Raw genomic sequence first — 16,943 nt, forward strand, 5'->3', positions numbered from 1 at the left:
TCATGTGAATTATTTTCAACACGACGATGCAAATCTCGGATGGGTTGTCAACAAGTGTTTAGCCAAACAGGAATGAATTCATCCATTACTGGCTCAGTATCAGAATCCTCATCAGTCTTGACATGCGTGCTGAATACACTCCAACACCACTACACAACTGTCACACTCCATCTCACTCGATACACTCGATATACTCTATCCACATGCTTAAACCATGTGTTGACAGCTCTCAGATGGATGGTTCAAACGAGTCGACACGTTTCAGGATCTATGCAGTGGAGTGGGTCACCCAGGTTTTTGGGAGACTTGCATGGAGGGTTTGTCCGGATTATAAAGGATTCAAAGTCAATGGATAATGAAGGATTATGGTTTCTTGGGTTTTTTGGTAAAGGATCGCTTTCTAGAGGAGTACCTACATGGTGGAAACGACATCACCATCCCAAAGGAGTATCCCAAGAAGGTCTGTACTATTGCTCTGATCTGACTCATGACTACTATGCTAACATGGATGAGGGAACAGGCATTGCTAGCCAGAAAAGGGCACATGCAATGGCTGATGCCAGAATGACCATCGTATCTGAAACCAGTTCAGATCCAGAAATGTATATACTCATGATGGAAGAAGCTGTATATCTTGTTGTATGCGATCAAAAGTTACTCCAAGTGAGGGGAAGTCAGGGTAACATTTTGACAATCCAAGATCTATGGCAACAATGCCGATTAGCAAGACAGTCCAAAGCAACACTTGACGCAAGTGAATTTGCCATTCAATTTGCAGTGTATCGTTATTATCAAAGTCAAGGATGGATTGTCAAGAGCGGACACTTGTTTGGTGCTGATTATGGTAACACATTGTTGGATTGTGTGAGTTGGCAGATTCTAACCTTTTATTTAGTATTGTATCGTGATGGTCCCACTCGGAAACACAGCGAGTAAGTGGTTTCAAGTACATACTCATGACTGTACTAACCTAACTCTTGAATTTAAAAAAGATATGCAGTGATGGTTCTTCCAGTGTTGGATGCAGAATCTAAATCTAAACGACCTACGTGGCAGTCAGTACAGATGGCGAGTCGAGTCTGTAGTCATGCAAGAAAAAGTATAATTTTATGTCATGTCATTATACCACGAATGCTGGACATGAGTCGAATTGAATGTATTGAATCCATTCAGATTTGGGATGTTGCCATTGGCAGATGGAAACCAGAAAAAAGCAGGAAATAAACTTGACATTTTAAATCTTATTTTTATAAATCAACTGTTTAACAATCTTCAATTTGCAGTAGAAAAACGAAGCAAATATTCGGCTGTTTTTTATTCCAAAAACTTGTGTAAAAAGTTGCAGTTTACGTTACAGAAATTGTTTTCTTTACAAACTTGATTGAAGATGCCAGACAAGGCAGTTGGTTTTGAAGGGGTTGAACAGGATGTGGTTGGTTCTGATACTGTTGTTGAGGATGAATTGGATGAACAGCGAAATGCTCTGAATCTGCTGTTGACTGTGACCCTTCCTCGCAATATCACCAGCACTCATTTGATCACCCGCAAGTCAGTACTATCGCAGCTACTTCGGAATCTACAGCTACCTACTGCTTCACTATTAGGTGCTATTGTATAATTTTGTACTGTGTATTCAATCCATTCTACAGAAAATATTTCATTGCTTGATCTACTGATGATTGCACCAGTAGAAAGAGTACTATACCATTGAATGCTTTTCACGCAATGCTATTGCATATTGAACCTGGTTTTAATAATAGTGTGTATTGTAGTGACGGATCAAGTATTACTGCACATCTTCCAGCAGCTGGTTTTAACCGTTCCCCGTTACCAAGATTCACATTCCGTCAAAGCAGTCTTGGATGTCATTTCAGCTGCATTTGCCATCAGTCATGAACGATCAAAACATGGTGTAGAGTGTTCAGTGTTGCTGATTGCAGTCAAGCTTCTTTCCAAAGAACTTTCGTAAGTATCGGCACACGTGTGAATTTAGCGCTCGTTAGATCTAGCATAACCGTTTATATCATTAAACTCATAACTTGATTTAGATCGTCGCTTTACATCAATACGCTGTTTTCTTTTTCAAAATGGACTACAATTTTATTGAAATTGGCTCTCAACGCTTCACTAAACTCAGAAACAAGTGATGCTACGGTTGTTGGCGAGAGTGATGATCTGACTGCTTTGTTTGCATCTTCACCTTCCTTTTGTGCACTACTCACTTTGCAAGTCAATATTCTAGACTGGATAGAAAGCTCTGCAATGGCTCACAAAGGAAAAAATAAACTGCACTTTGCTGTAAATGCCACCAACGCATTGACTAGATCCATCATTTCTTGCGGAAAGCTTGCTCCTCGGATGATCATGTCCACCACGCTTGCTTCTGCTGCATCAGATGTCAAGGATGCAAGCAAATTTACTCTTTTCATTGGTGTTTGTATCGCGGCTTCTAAAAAACTGCATTGTCAAGCATCTTTGCAACGGTTTAAAGATCCCATTATCCAATTTTTTACAAAGCATATTTTGGTTTCAAAAACTATTGTTCCTACTCATCATTTGACTGCTCTACGTTCATACATTGCCGACTATGTTGATGAAGAAACCTACACATCTCAACTGTTGACTGCATCGGATAGACTTTTACTGAGATCTCCAGAGGTTGCCATCAAAGTCCTGGATTATTTTACTCGGTTTGTAGAGTTTGACGTGGGAAAGATGTTTATAGAAAAGTTTGCAGACTCACTATTGAACCAGCTCAAATCCACCAATGAAACCATTCGTACCGATGCCATTGCTTTTTACAATACGCTACTGCAAAAAACTGCCGATACGAATGATCTCATTGCCGTTGTTGATATCATTTCCAAGGCAATGACTGCCAAATCTCCATTGCCCGAGCACAGGGTTTTATACTACTTCCTGCTTAATGACGTGCCACAAACCTCTTTGGCTGTTTCTGAAAAAATTATTCTTGCTATTCCTACTTTACTTGCCAAGGAAACCAATGAGCCTGCACTTGCCGCTGCGCTTTCTGCATTTGGAACTCATTTCTCCGCGTACATTTCCAGCAGCGAATCTAAACAAGACAACATTACTACCGGAGCTACCTTTTTAATTAAAGGAATCAAGGATGTCAAGAGTACTGTGCGAAGGGCTTATTTGTATGCCATCAAGGCACTTTTGAACTCTTCAAAAGATTTGTTCAAACTCGGCACAAATCTCTCCTGCATCATTACAGCACTGATCACTTTGGCCGAAAAAGTCCAGGCGGCTGGAATTGCACTTTTGGATCCTAAAAAGGAAACACCATTTTTTGCTGAAGCGTGTATGTCTGTGCAGTTTATCATTACTACAATGCAGCAGTCCACTCATGCCAATGGTATCAGTATCAATGAGCACCTTGAAAAAGCCAATTTTTTTGAAAACATTGTTGCACTCTCATCCTCAAAAGCATTCTTGTTCAATGAGCGTTTCTATAGCAAACTACTTATATCTAGTGACGAACAACTTTCATTTTTGGAGATTATTACTGCCATTTTATGCGATCATTCCTTGTATGATGCAGTGGTCAAAGACCAGAATGACATGCGTGTTTTTGCCAATGCAATGGTATGGGTTATGGTAAACAGTGCCGCACCTATTCGTCACCAGGCAATTTCCCGTTTAACTGTAGCTGTTGCTAATGATGCCAAGGTGCTTGAACGAGCTGCTATTCTTGTTCGATTGGGACTAGGACATGCATTGACTGGCGGATCAAATAACACCGCTACTCCTATTTCATCCACCAAATCAATATCTAGTCTTGAACCCGTTTTGAATATTTGGAATGATAAACCCAACTGCTCTTCTGCTGAGCTTGCTCAGCGTGCATTGATTGCTCTATACTCAGTGTTACCCACAACTCCTGCTGAATCGGCCAAGTCAGTATTGGAATCTGCCTTGTTGGACTTGGCAGTTATTGCATCTTTACCCATGATGGTGCATATTCACGGTGCTGATCTTTGGGTACGACTCTGTTTTCGATGTGGGCTTGACCCACGTAGTGTTCTTGAGTCAAGAGCCTCTACCCACTTGACCAAATGGCTTGAATCTACTCACGAAGATTCAACTATAGGTGGAATCGCAACTACTTTTCCTACGGCTATTCGGACTGCTACTATGACCTGCATGCGACTCATGACTGAAGTGGCTGCAGATATTGTTTTGCCCATTGCTCTTCCTTATTCGCTGAATATACTTTCAGATGAAAGTTTGGATAGTGTTACATCTACAGATGTACTGATTCACGCGACTCCATCGAACCAATTGTTTGATGATCCTATTGCTAAACGACAGGCTTCTGCAAAGAACAAGGCCAATACAGGAGGTCATGGCACAGCAGAAGACAAATGGGAGCGTGAATTAAAGAAGGAAATTGAAGCTAAGCGAGTTCAATCCACGTACGTATCTCCACTATCCAATCCCAAACTTTCCAAAGCAGACCGTGAACTCTGTATACAGCAGTTTGCGCTTGAGGCTGGCATTCGCGCTCATGTGGATGCAGTACTTATCAATGTGACGTCTGCTTTAGATGTGCTTGAGGCTGCACTCGAGGGAATCGAAATGTCGATTGGCGACGAGGCTCGCGAGGCCTTTGGTAGATGGACTTTCAAAGTATTGCAAACTTTAATGATGATCATTCATCGCGAAATGGTTAACGCTAGTGCAACTAAAAAACAGCCTGTTAATGCAAGAGGCGTTCTTGCTGGATCTCGTGCTATTGCATTATATTTCAAACTTGTTCAGGTTGCGTTTGGAGATGTTGATATTAACGATCAATCTAAACTGGATGGGCTTGGAGATAAAGTTGACAAAATCTCTGGTACTCAACTTGCTGCATGCATTTTAAGGTGTATTGGTGTTGACAACATGGCTGATTATAATATTCCAAAGCAGCTTTTGTCTAGATCGCTTACTGGTATGTACTTTTTTAACCCTGCTGATTCAAGTCTATTGAAACGTGTTGCTTTATAAACTTACAAGTTATTTATAAATACTATTAGAATCAATTCGCAGCATTCTTGAATCTCTGCCAATGGTGTACTCTGCATACAACACCATGGATGCATCGGCATTTACTGTAGTATTTCCCTTGATTGAATCTGTAATCCATCGCCAAGGTTGCATTGCTCAGATGAAAGAAAAGACTCACACAGAACTTGTAATGACAAGCTCGGATGTTTTGTTGACTCATTGTGCTATCGAAAGCAATTCTTGTGCTGTTCCTCGCCAAAGTATGGCCAAATGTCTTGTCAAACTATTGGAAGAGTTTCCTCGTCTTCGTACTGCTGCTCGTGGTGGACTATTGGCTTTGACGATTTCAGCCGCTCAAGAAGATGACAATATAATGCATGAAGATGATGATCTGGTTTCAGATTCCGACAAAAGCAACACGGCTGAAAGTGTAACAAAAGTACTTCTTGATGGGTTATTGTCAAACGAAGCTGTTGTACGAGAAAGCGTATTGGAAGGACTCGGGCATTTATCTATACCTGAATCTATCATGCCCATCTTTGATACCTATATATGGTTGACTCGATCCGACTCGCTGGAAGTTATTCAAGCCAGTGCGATTAAATTATGGGAGGATGTACATGGAGCTGATGCAGTCATTTCATCTGACTTGGTTCCAGATCTTGTTGGACTAACTATTCACTCGAGTAGAGATATACGGTTGAATGCTGGTCAAGCCATTTGCAAAGCACTTTGTGTTTATACGGACAATGTGCAAGCAACGTTGGATTTATTGTATGAGCTATATGAGAAAAATATTGCTGATCCATTGCCTGAATACGACAGCTATGGCATGGTGATTCCCGAATCGCTTAATAAACCTGACGAGTGGGAAGCTCGTAGCGGTATTGCTCATGCGCTCAAGGCATGCGTACCAGTGATTGTCAGCGAGACTGCCATTCAATCATTATTTGTGTTTCTAATTGACACGGAAGCTCTTGGTGACCGTAACTCGACTGTTCAAAGAAGTATGTTGGACGCTGGTCTGGCTGCCGTGAACATGAATGGAAAAGAACACATACGTTCTCTTTTGGACAAGTTTGATGCATATCTGTCACGTCCTGCAAAGGCAGATGCAATCCACGATCGTATTCGCGAAGCCATTGTCATTCTTTTGGGTACTGTTGCTCAGCATCTTGAAGCAGAGGATCCACGTATCCCAGAGGTTGTTGGAAAGTTGATTGATACGCTTCAAACACCAAGCGAGCTGGTCCAAGTTGCCGTATCTGAATGTCTGCCACCATTAGTCAAGGTAAACAGGACCGATTTGCCAAAAATAATTGCAGGATTATTGGATCAGTTGTTCAATGCACCAAAATACGGCATGCGTCGTGGTGCTGCCTATGGTCTTGCTGGTATTGTCAAAGGATGCGGCATTGTATCTCTCAAAGACTTTAATATCATGTCAAGTCTTAAACTTGCTGTCGAGGATAAAAAGAATGCCACAAGGCGTGAAGGTGCACTTTTTGCATATGAAACGCTATCGTATACCCTTGGGCGATTGTTCGAGCCCTATATTATTCAGATTCTGCCTTATCTTTTAGTCTGTTACGGTGACAGCAATAAGCAGGTTCGTGATGCTGTTCAGGACACAAGTAGCGTGATCATGTCCAAACTATCCGCACATTGTGTGAAGCTTGTGTTGCCTAGTCTTTTGAATGGACTGGCCGATAAAGCGTGGCGAACCAAAACAGGCAGTATTGAAGTAATGGCAAGTATGTCTGCTCTTGCACCCAAGCAGCTCAGTCAGAGCTTACCCATGATTGTGCCATCTATCTGCGATGCCTTAGCTGATTCGCATCAAAGGGTGCAGGAAGCGGCCAAGAGTGCACTTGTACAATTTGGCAACGTCATCAAGAATCCTGAAATTCAAGAATTGGTGCCCATGCTCATTTCTGCTCTTGTTGACCCAAACAGCAAAACCCACGCTGCACTGTCTGCACTGCTTGATACAACGTTTGTGCACTATATCGATGCACCTTCATTGGCGCTTTTGGTGCCAATTATTCATCGTGGAATGAAGGAGCGATCGGGCGAGTCTAAGAAAAAGGGGTCGCAGATTATGGGCAACATGTCGACACTTACTGATCAAAGGGATCTGGTGCCATATTTGTCTACATTGGTTCCAACATTAAAAGAAGTTCTTGTTGATCCAGTTCCGGAAATCCGTGCTACTGCAGCTAGTGCATTTGGAAGTATTATTGCTAAACTTGGCGAAGATAATTTCCCAGGGTTGGTTGCAGAGCTATTGCAAACACTTAAAAGCGATACTAGTCCTGCAGATCGTAGTGGTGCAGCCCAAGGTCTAAGCGAAATTCTATGTGGTTTAGGATTGGATAGACTTGAGGCTATGTTGCCAGAGATTCTCAACAGCACATCAAGCAATCACGCATATGTCCGCGAAGGATTCATGATACTTTTGATGTATCTTCCAGCTACATTTGGCGAGGCATTTACACCTTATATTGCCATGATTATTCCTGCAGTGTTGCAAGGTCTTGCGGATGAAGCAGAAACAGTTCGTGGGCATGCTCTTCATGCTGGTAAAGTGATTGTACGCGGGTATGCGAAATCTGCCGTGAATCTTTTGCTGCCTGAACTTGAACGTGGACTGTTTGATGCCAATTGGCGTATCCGACAAAATTCGATGCAACTGCTGGGTGATCTTTTGTTCCGTATTGCTGGTGTATCTAGTAAAATCGACCTAACTGACTCGGCTCAATCTGGCGGACCTGTTGACCAGGAAGAAGGGTTGGGCACTGAGCAAGGACGCCAGGCACTCAAACTTGCACTTGGATCAGATCGATATCAAACTGTTCTTGCGGGAGTATATATCATTCGTGGTGATTCATCAGCAATTGTGCGACAGACTGCATTACATGTATGGAAATCCATTGTATCGAATACACCACGTACACTCAAAGAGATTCTGTCGTGCATTATGAAAATTTTGATTACTAGTTTAGCCAGTCCCAATTTAGACAAACGCGGGGTTGCTGCACGAACACTTGGTGATCTTGTTCGTAAAATGGGTGAAGGCATTTTGGTGGAGATTATTCCCATATTGGAAACTGGACTCGAAAGCGATAATGCTGATATGCGTGAAGGTGTTTGTGTTGGCATGACAGAAATCATGGCAACAGCAGGCAAGACTCATTCACTGGAGTTTGTTACCTACTGTACGCCATTGGTAAAAATTGCCTTGGTTGATTCAAATGCCGAAGTCCGTGAAGCTGCTGCTCAAACCTTTGATGTGTTCTATCAACATCTTGGCAACAAAGTCATTGATGACATTTTGCCAAGCTTGTTGGCCGATTTAAAGGTGGATAGTACAGGCTATGCACTTGAAGCATTGAAAGAATTGATGGCAGTAAGAAGCAATGTCATTTTCCCAGTTTTGATTCCAACCCTGATTGTGATCCCAATGACTAAATTCAATGCACAGGCTTTGGGAAGTTTAATTGGTGTTGCTGGATCGTATGCGTTGAATCGCCGATTGCCAGTTATTTTACCTGCATTGATGCAAGGATTGCATCAAGGGGATGATGCTGTAGAAGATGTTCGTGATACACTTGGTATACTGATGCATTCTATTGATAGCAAAGATGGAGTACATTCAGTACTTTCGCTTCTGCTGGACGATCTACGTGATGGAGATGTTGCTACTACCAAACAGTCATGTGCTGAAGCTTTGACGTTGCTGTTTGAAGGATCTAAAGCTGCATTTGATGCCTATATACCGGACGTGTTGCAACTTCTTATTGGGTGTCTAGCTGGTAGCGACGGACAAGAAGTGATGCTGTCCTGTTGGCAAGCATTGGATGCATTAGTCAAACGCATCAAAAAGGATGATATGGAACGCTTTGTCCATATTGCTCGAAGAGGTATTCGCGATGCCGAACTATGTTTATCTGTTGGTGAAGATATTCCTGGATTCAATCTTCCCAAAGGCATATCACCACTGCTGGCCATCTTTTTACAAGGTCTCATGTATGGTTCGATTGATGCTCGTGAACAGTCTGCATTGGGCCTTGGTGAAATTATCAGCCGTACATCCGAAGTAGCTATTAAGCCATTTGTTACACAAATCACCGGACCACTCATTCGAGTGATTGGTGATCGTTTCCCACCTAATGTAAAGTCGGCCATTTTGCAAACCATGGCAACGCTTTTGCACCGTGTGCCTGCCATGCTCAAGCCATTTTTGCCTCAACTTCAACGAACGTTTGTCAAATCTCTGTCCGATGCTTCTTTGGAATCCTCTGCAATGCGAAACCGTGCAGCCAAGTGTCTGACGCTGCTGATACCTTTACAGGCGCGTTTGGATCCATTGGTTATTGAGCTGGTTCAGAGTTTGAAATCTGGCGATGGTGTTGCAGCCTCTACGCCTGGTCTTTCTGCACCTGCATCTGGTGCAAGCTCTGCAACCATTCGTCTTGCCATCTGGGAAGCACTATACGGTTTTATTATCAGTGTAGCCACAGACAAACGAGAAATGAGTGAAGCGAGTAAAACTGCAATCCGAACTCTTTTACTCGAGGGTATTGATATGACTAAATCTACTTTGGAAAGTGTAGCTGAAAGGGATATTGGAGAACGAGAAGCAGCAGCCAAATGCTTTGGTGCATTCTGTCGACTAATTAGTATTTCTGATGCTTGTGAGCTTATCAAGTACGTATCAACACATTTGTTTGAATATTTATAAACACCAACATAACTTTATTGACATTGTGATTAGAACCCATTTGATAGCGATTGAAGCCAATGCATCTATGCATATCCGTCACACGGTTCTTGTCTACATTTTGCGAACATGTATAGACGCACCACAAACTCTCATGCATGATTTTGAGCTGGCTGTTTCCATCAGTCAGATGGCTACTCGATCACTTGTTGACGATAAATCCGAAATCACTGATGCTGCGGTGTACCTATCACAGAAGCTTGTGGTAGAGCCGAAGCTTGTCGAGCATGCTGATGGCGTGGCGATGGTTGAAACGCTGATTGATGTGTCACTTCCTGGAATTCGATCGACAGAAACTCGACGAGAAGCCATTATAGCACTTGAAAGTCTTGCTAAAAAGTCATCCAAGGTAAAAATAGAATAAGTTTGTGCACCAATGCATACTATAAACGTTGGCGACTTGTCTAATTCATTTTCAATACATTAGACACTCGCGCCATTTATGAGCAAATTAGTTCCAGCGTTGATGGTCAATGTTCGTGACAGAACCATCCCAATTAAGCTTGCTGCAGAACAATGTCTTATCCATGCATTCCAGCTTAAACAAGGAAAAAACATGAAAACTCTTGAAACGTATTTGGCTACGTTGGATGGGCCCAGTGCACGATCCATTGGAGATTACGCACGCAGAGTTCTTGTCAAGATCAGCGAGCGAGATAGTCATGATGACGATGTAGTGTATTGATTCAACAATAAACAAGCCAGGGTGTATTCCTGTAGCAGATTTGATTCCACAAGATAAAAAGGATAAAACTATTTATTCCCATGTTTTAAAGTGATGGTATCAAGCAAACTGTGATGGCCGTATGTCAAGAGTTTTTTTGTAAAATTGTACGATTAGTTTAATTTGAATCAGCAGATAAACAATCTATTGATATTTGAAGAATGGTCAAATTTCACATATTCTCTATTCATCAACTGATGCAAAAATCAAAACAAATGCTTTTATTGTCAGATTCAAGGGGTATAAAATAGGAATCGTGAGAATTCAGAGTCACATTTGGTGATTCAGTGATGACCATAGGAATCATGACGAGACACATCATTGTCTTGATCGAGCGTCATGTCGACTGCATTGCAGATGAGATATTCAAGTAGACAGCAGAGTAGGCAAAAAGAACATCATGGTTGGATAGGTTCAGAATTGGCAATGGTAGCAAGAGAAATAAATGATATGAATGCAGACAGATCAATTATAGTCATGTAGGGCAGTGTATTGAGTGAATAACTGGGGTAAACCCCTAGTCAGTTTATACGCCGGCTGGCTTAAAGGCAGTACTGTTGACTACAGCCTGATGGATTTCGTCAAAAGAAGATGCCATGCCTTGAGTCAGGGATGGAATCCTGCCAGCAGAAAGAGTTGCAAGTGGTTCAGCAGTATTGCGAGAAGCAATCTCTGCATTGGCGTGATCAGTCGCTACATGTCGGTCGCAACTACGTTGCTTCTCCAGAGCAAGCTGGGCAGCAATAGCCATGGCTCTGTCAACATCAGCACCCAAGTTGGCTAGCAGATACGAATCTGCTGTACCTGGTTGGGTAATAGAAGTGGGAGATTGTCCTAAACTCTCAAAGGCAGAATCGGGACTAGTCGAGGCCTGGCTAGCACGAGAGATGGAGCGAGTAGACTGGAGGATCAATGGACTCAGATGCTGGTAAGAAGGAAGTCTTGCATGACAACGGGATACAAAGGTAGAGCGCATCGATAGGGAAACAGTAATAGCACGCTTCATGATAGTTTAGGAATAGTCTGAAGAGGAGCAGCCACAAGACTATTTATGCTTTCATGAACAAGCATAAAGTGTGTCGTACTAATCCATGCGTCCGGTGCTTGGTCTCGCGGTGTCTGTTTAGTCTAATTGCATTATCTTGTCAGTATTGCGCTATCCAAGCACAACTCATGGCGCTCCTGTCAGAGCCCTACACGACTATTTGATGCTTGTTTGTAATGCATTCATCTCTATCAATCTACACTTTCATTCAATTATGCACTCATGGGAGTGATTCCCGAGCACCAAACCACTTCAAAACATCCCCACGACCACGAGCATGCTTTCCAAACCTCTCTAGCGTGTATGGACCTGGAACCCTACTTCTTGCCTGCGAAATCTCTCCTGCTTCCTGCTGTCCTCCTACTTGCTCCTTGGTTTGTTGATCTATCCCGCGTTGTGCCCTTTGCATTTCTTCAAAACTCGCAAAGCGTCGAGGTTCCATTGCTTGCTTCTGAATAGCAAATGGCATGCCTAATTTCTTTTGTGTTTGTTCCCATGGCCATCCAATCTCATTGGCTGTCGTTGCTGGTATGGTGTATTTCTCGGAAGGAAAGCGATACTTCATGATCCGTGGAACACTGTATGTGCATAGCCAATCTGCAAGGATTGCATCTTGAGCTCCCGTCGTTAAACCCGGTGGGATTTTGGATGGCAACCCTGTTTCCATTATATTGGGCTGTCGCTTTTGAGCATTCAGTGAGAGAGGTGGAAGCCTCGTCTTTTGCTATTGTAGTCATCAACCTTATACTTAACATCTAAATCTAATGTGCTTTGACAACCTCCAATACACTTACATCATCTGCTGAAATCATACTATCTCTCATAAACCCCCAATGAGATTCCCAGTTATTGGCTGTATTGAGCTCATACCTTATTGTCTGACGCCTAGATACATATTACAAATAGAATGGTTTGAATCAGTCAAGACACGGTTGGCTATACAATAAAACGCGCCTTTACAAATCAGATTATACAAGATATTACAAATATAATAATATCGGTATGTTACAATCCAATCAGTCTACGCTTATTTGACATTCCACCCTGTCAAATCATATGACAATCAACCTCGAGTATAAAAAACTGTGCAGCATCACTTACCATATAGCATCGTTGTGGACTGCGTTGTAGTTGCGATGACCTTGGGTTCCATTTTTACCACTTCCACCTCTTGCAACAGATGCTGACATGTTGTAATCGATGAGATTGTTTTGGAAAATATAAAAAGATTTCTTATCATGCTTTTTATCCTGATGGAAATACTGCACATGGTTTGCACAATGCAATCTTCAAGCAACTTCCACCCTAATCACGTAAAAATGAAACATTAGAAAAAGTACATAATAAACTGCTCATCTCTTGAAATGATGAATGTCAGTTTACTAAAAAATGTCATCTCAACTCTTTAGTTGATTGATCTGGCGATTGTGCAGTGTATAATTATACCAAATGAGAATCATTTCAGCCAAAAACAATACTATCGGTGCTTTTGATATACTACTATCGTCATGTTTAAAACAAGAATTGTAAATGTCTATTGAGGAAGCAGCACAGTTCATTTGTGGTAGAAAGGTGCAAGGAATAGTTGGCTATTGCCTACTTTAAAGCAAAGTAGACCATCACTGTAATACAAAAAAGTGCTCCGTGTTATGTGAATGCCACTCAAATAGACATGCATGAGTTTAAAGTCCTAGTAAGTGGTTTCATTTTGTTGGATTTCCAATTGCATATACTCGACCAAAATATCAACATCCACTTCATTTTTTTGATTTGCGACCACCACCAGAGGCTGGAGTGGTGGTTGGAGCGTGACCAAGACGACGTTGATGAAGCTCAGTCTCGCGCTTCTCAATATTGAATGCAAGCAATGATGATCTAAAGCTTAATGCCTTTGTACGCTCCATGACCTGTTGATGCACCGATTGGTACTGAACACCCATGATCACGGTATTCTAAACAATACAAAAGTCAATACTATTTCTTCAGCCATATTGTTGATCATAATGAAACTTACGCTTTCCGAGTCAATCTTGGCATGCATACGTGCATCACGAATCAGATTTACAATCCACTTTTCACCTTCGACACTATCCATATTAAGTTTATCACACAATGCTCGGATATCAATATGCTGATGGATGCGACAATACATTTCAAAAATAAACAGTCTGGCGGATTCCCTAAACTCGCTTAAAAAGTGCACAAGGAAAAAGTCATTTGAGAAAACTGCTTCACACTCGGCCAATTTTTGCTGAGCTCCGTCAAAGTCAAAGTTTGCATAGAGTGAAATGAGAAACTCGGTGATGGGATCGCTGTAAGCGTGAGATTCCTGCTTGATGATTTCCACTAGATCTTTAAGGTGGTTGTGACGACGCTTGTTGATAATGACTGCAGCAGCAAGATAGCGGAGAAGCCAAGGACAAGAGGTTTGAATTGCATTAAGGTATGCTGGAAGGAAAAAAAGATCAATGAGACCATCTTTGCCACGAGGATGATTGAAAAAGACGAAAAGAGACCAATGAAGAAGCCACATGCGTTGCTGAAGCTGGACATGGTTGCTCGTGGCATTGTTGTCACTGGGCACGGGAAAAGAAGATTGGTCAATAGTTTCACGGAGGGAGATCAGCTCACCGTATGCACCATCCCAGTTACGAGCCATGATGTCTGCAGCCAGTTTACCCCATAGCGCAGAGTTGTTTTTATCGTGATTGATGCTCTAAAATACAAAAGTTTACACAGCAGATACAGTCAGGGTTACAATGCAATGTCTGGATTTAAATGCGGAATCTAGAATCATCAATATACTTACCAGAGCCATAAAGTGATACAGATAATCAGAAGCAATTACGTATTGACCAGCATCGTATTGAAAAAGAGCGTATTTGTAAAGAACATCCAACATTTCTGGTTTAAACTAGATTATACATTGTTGGACAAACGTAAGCAAACAGAAAATAGATTCAGAAACGCCTGAAGCAAATGGACAAAATCAACCAATAATTTGGAAATATAAAGCCATTCCAAAAAGTATGTCCATTAACTTGCTGCACAGACATTCTAGCTCAGGTGAGCAACATTACCTTGTACTTGTCCTTTAGCAGAGTCAGATTGGCAACCTTGTCCTGTTTCATCTGCTGAACAAAAGTGGGATCCTGAATGATGTTCATGCAAGGATTGACCTGTTTTTCCAGATCGTCCAGCGTAGCAAGCACATGTTCACGACGCTTGTCATAGCCAGGCTCATTCTTTTTTGTGCCCTGTAGCTCCTTGTAAACTGTGTTTGTAAAATCCATCATCTTTGTAGTGGACAAAAGTTGATGCTTCGACTTGAGCAAATCTTTTTTGTTGTAGATCTAAGATTACAGAGTATTGTTGGATTAGTATGATAGTCCCATCACAGACTCAGCAATGGTAGTAACAAATCAATGGCTGCTACAAGGCGAATTGCATATAAAAACACCAGGTAATACCTGTCGTTTTTCCTGAAACTCGATCAGAGGAAGTATCAAGTGCTTGTCCAAGAACGGAGTGATTTTTAGAGTCAAGTCCATGATTACGAATGGCTATCAATGGCTATCAATGGTTGTTAATAATTACGAATTATTATAAATTGTTATTCATGACTCGAGAAAACCGATTTCCAACGTTTATTGTCACGTGGTTTATTTTCACTTTTTGGATGTCAGCGTTCAAGTCGAGTTGGTGTCATTTGCGCTGTTTGTTCTGATTCATCTTCACTTTACACATCGACGGGGGTTAGTAATCCGCTCACCTGTTATGCATCCATCCATCCATTATGCATCATTTACTTGATAAGAAGGTCATGCATCAGAGTATTGCAACTTGATCACTTTCGGCAACTTTTTGTTTTTCTAGTAGTCAGCCAGGATTGGTATTCACCAAAGTGCTTCGTACTACAAAATTCCTTTGATTATCGACCCAAGACTGTCGGTTGTTGTAGTCCAGTGTGTTTTTCGCAATGATGATAAACCTACTATTCTGACACCTCTTGTTTGAATACCCATCTTTGATGGGTACATGTACGTACATCCTATATATCTGAAGCAAAAAACACACTGGCCGACTACCAACACTCATGGATTGAATTCGAGTGAACAAGACAATGGTGTGATTTGATGGGTTGTCGAAGTTCAAATATCGACAATCAATTGCATCAATACCAGCATTGCAGATCTGCTGTCCTTGGCATGTTTTTGTACTTTGTCTCGATCCGACTTGATGCATTTATTAATCCGATTTTGAATTTTGAATTATCGATTGTCTAGTACTCTTTGTTCTCAAATGGCTCCATTGAACTACTTTCTGATTCCTGGTGTCACCCGCTACTCTCGGAGTGCCATGAATGCCAAGAAGCGTCTTGAAAAAAAGACCAAGGTTGGTGGTGCAGCTCCCGTTGCTCGTGCCGTTGCCAAAAAGGACAAGACTCCTGCCCCCACCACCAAGGTTGTTCCCATGAAAGGAGGAAAGAATGGTGCTACTCGTACCGTTTCGCTTGTCAAAGCACCCCGTTTCTACCCCACTGAGACTGCTTGTCTCCCAAAAAAGTCTTGCAAGACTAAGATCACTCCCCGTGCACCTGCCACTCGTTCCTCCATCACTCCTGGTACTGTGCTCATTCTTCTTGCAGGTCGTTTCCGTGGAAAGCATGTTGTTTACCTCAAGACTCTTGAATCTGGACTTTTGCTCGTGACTGGTCCATACAAGATCAATGGTATCCCCATTCGTCGTGTCAATCAGGCTTATGTTATTGCCACATCTACAAAGATTGACATGTCTAAAGTGTCTATTGATGACAAGTTCACTGATGCCTACTTCAAGTATGAAAAGGAACCCAAGAAGAAGGCCACTGCCGCCGAACTTTTTGGCGAGGATGCAGTCAAGAGGGTGATTAATGCCGAGCGTGTTACTGACCAAACGACTGTTGATACTCAGTTGCTCTCTGCCATCAAAAAGACTCCTATGCTCCAGAGCTATCTTAAATCATCGTTTACTTTGACAAAGGGACAATACCCTCATGCCATGAAATTTTGATTAGATTTCATTTTGTATTGCTGCTTGAGGGATATTTGATTCAAAGTAATAACAAAACCTTGCCCACACATGAGTTGATGTCAAAAACAGCTAGTTTAATGTAATTGGGGTGGGGAAATTGTATATTTGTCAATGAGTAACTCGGTAGTAATGAAACCGAATGCAGTGATTCAGTTAGACACGGATTGGATCCAATGTAGAGACGGGTATATGACTACATTGGCAAGATCCAGACAACAGTGATTTGAGTCGATTGCAATAACCTGCAGCCTTGGTAATATTTCTTACTATTCAGTTGTATTCACGTAAAATAAAACATTTGCAGT

General features: G+C 41.8%; 5 protein-coding genes across 5 annotated transcripts; 2 read left to right on the forward strand and 3 right to left on the reverse strand.

Moving 5' to 3' along the window:
• Positions 1–348: 348 nt before the first annotated feature.
• On the forward strand, positions 349–10,543 carry BATDEDRAFT_90120 (uncharacterized protein; the record flags this gene model as incomplete). Its single annotated transcript, XM_006680447.1, has 8 exons — positions 349–932; positions 1,174–1,309; positions 1,388–1,604; positions 1,773–1,965; positions 2,049–4,957; positions 5,043–9,723; positions 9,791–10,145; positions 10,224–10,543. 8 exons carry the CDS (start codon positions 349–351, stop codon positions 10,479–10,481), a joined length of 9,333 nt encoding a protein of 3,110 aa, XP_006680510.1. The 3' UTR covers positions 10,482–10,543.
• Positions 10,544–10,719: 176 nt separating this feature from the next.
• BATDEDRAFT_35597 (uncharacterized protein) lies at positions 10,720–11,526 on the reverse strand (the record flags this gene model as incomplete). The annotated part of the gene is made up of 1 exon (XM_006680367.1): positions 10,720–11,526. The coding sequence occupies one exon, from the start codon at positions 11,524–11,526 to the stop codon at positions 11,047–11,049; it is 480 nt and encodes a 159-aa protein (XP_006680430.1). The 3' UTR covers positions 10,720–11,046.
• A 259-nt stretch (positions 11,527–11,785) lies between these two features.
• On the reverse strand, positions 11,786–12,755 carry BATDEDRAFT_26370 (uncharacterized protein; the record flags this gene model as incomplete). Its single annotated transcript, XM_006680305.1, has 3 exons — positions 11,786–12,289; positions 12,360–12,450; positions 12,667–12,755. The coding sequence occupies 3 exons, from the start codon at positions 12,753–12,755 to the stop codon at positions 11,786–11,788; spliced, it is 684 nt and encodes a 227-aa protein (XP_006680368.1).
• Positions 12,756–13,250: 495 nt separating this feature from the next.
• BATDEDRAFT_20238 (uncharacterized protein) lies at positions 13,251–15,139 on the reverse strand. The gene is made up of 5 exons (XM_006680235.1): positions 15,036–15,139; positions 14,646–14,918; positions 14,375–14,479; positions 13,580–14,281; positions 13,251–13,517 (listed from the first exon to the last, which is right to left on the reverse strand). Exons 1-5 carry the CDS (start codon positions 15,114–15,116, stop codon positions 13,323–13,325), a joined length of 1,356 nt encoding a protein of 451 aa, XP_006680298.1. The 5' UTR covers positions 15,117–15,139; the 3' UTR covers positions 13,251–13,322.
• Positions 15,140–16,038: 899 nt separating this feature from the next.
• On the forward strand, positions 16,039–16,699 carry BATDEDRAFT_20241 (uncharacterized protein; the record flags this gene model as incomplete). The annotated part of the gene is made up of 1 exon (XM_006680236.1): positions 16,039–16,699. The coding sequence occupies one exon, from the start codon at positions 16,039–16,041 to the stop codon at positions 16,615–16,617; it is 579 nt and encodes a 192-aa protein (XP_006680299.1). The 3' UTR covers positions 16,618–16,699.
• Between the last annotated feature and the right edge of the window lie 244 nt (positions 16,700–16,943).

Source organism: Batrachochytrium dendrobatidis, assembly GCF_000203795.2.
Source record: "Batrachochytrium dendrobatidis JAM81 unplaced genomic scaffold BATDEscaffold_9, whole genome shotgun sequence".
NCBI lineage: Eukaryota > Fungi > Chytridiomycota > Chytridiomycetes > Rhizophydiales > Batrachochytrium > Batrachochytrium dendrobatidis.

Coding starts and splice junctions, on each gene's coding strand:
- BATDEDRAFT_20238 (XM_006680235.1), bottom strand. CDS start 15,116: ATGGACTTGACTCTAAAAATCACTCCGTTCTTGGACAAGCACTTGATA. Junction 14,480..14,645: donor TGCTAAAGGACAAGTACAAG/GTAATGTTGCTC, acceptor TGTATAATCTAG/TTTAAACCAGAAATGTTGGA. Junction 14,282..14,374: donor TGTATCACTTTATGGCTCTG/GTAAGTATATTG, acceptor TTTGTATTTTAG/AGCATCAATCACGATAAAAA.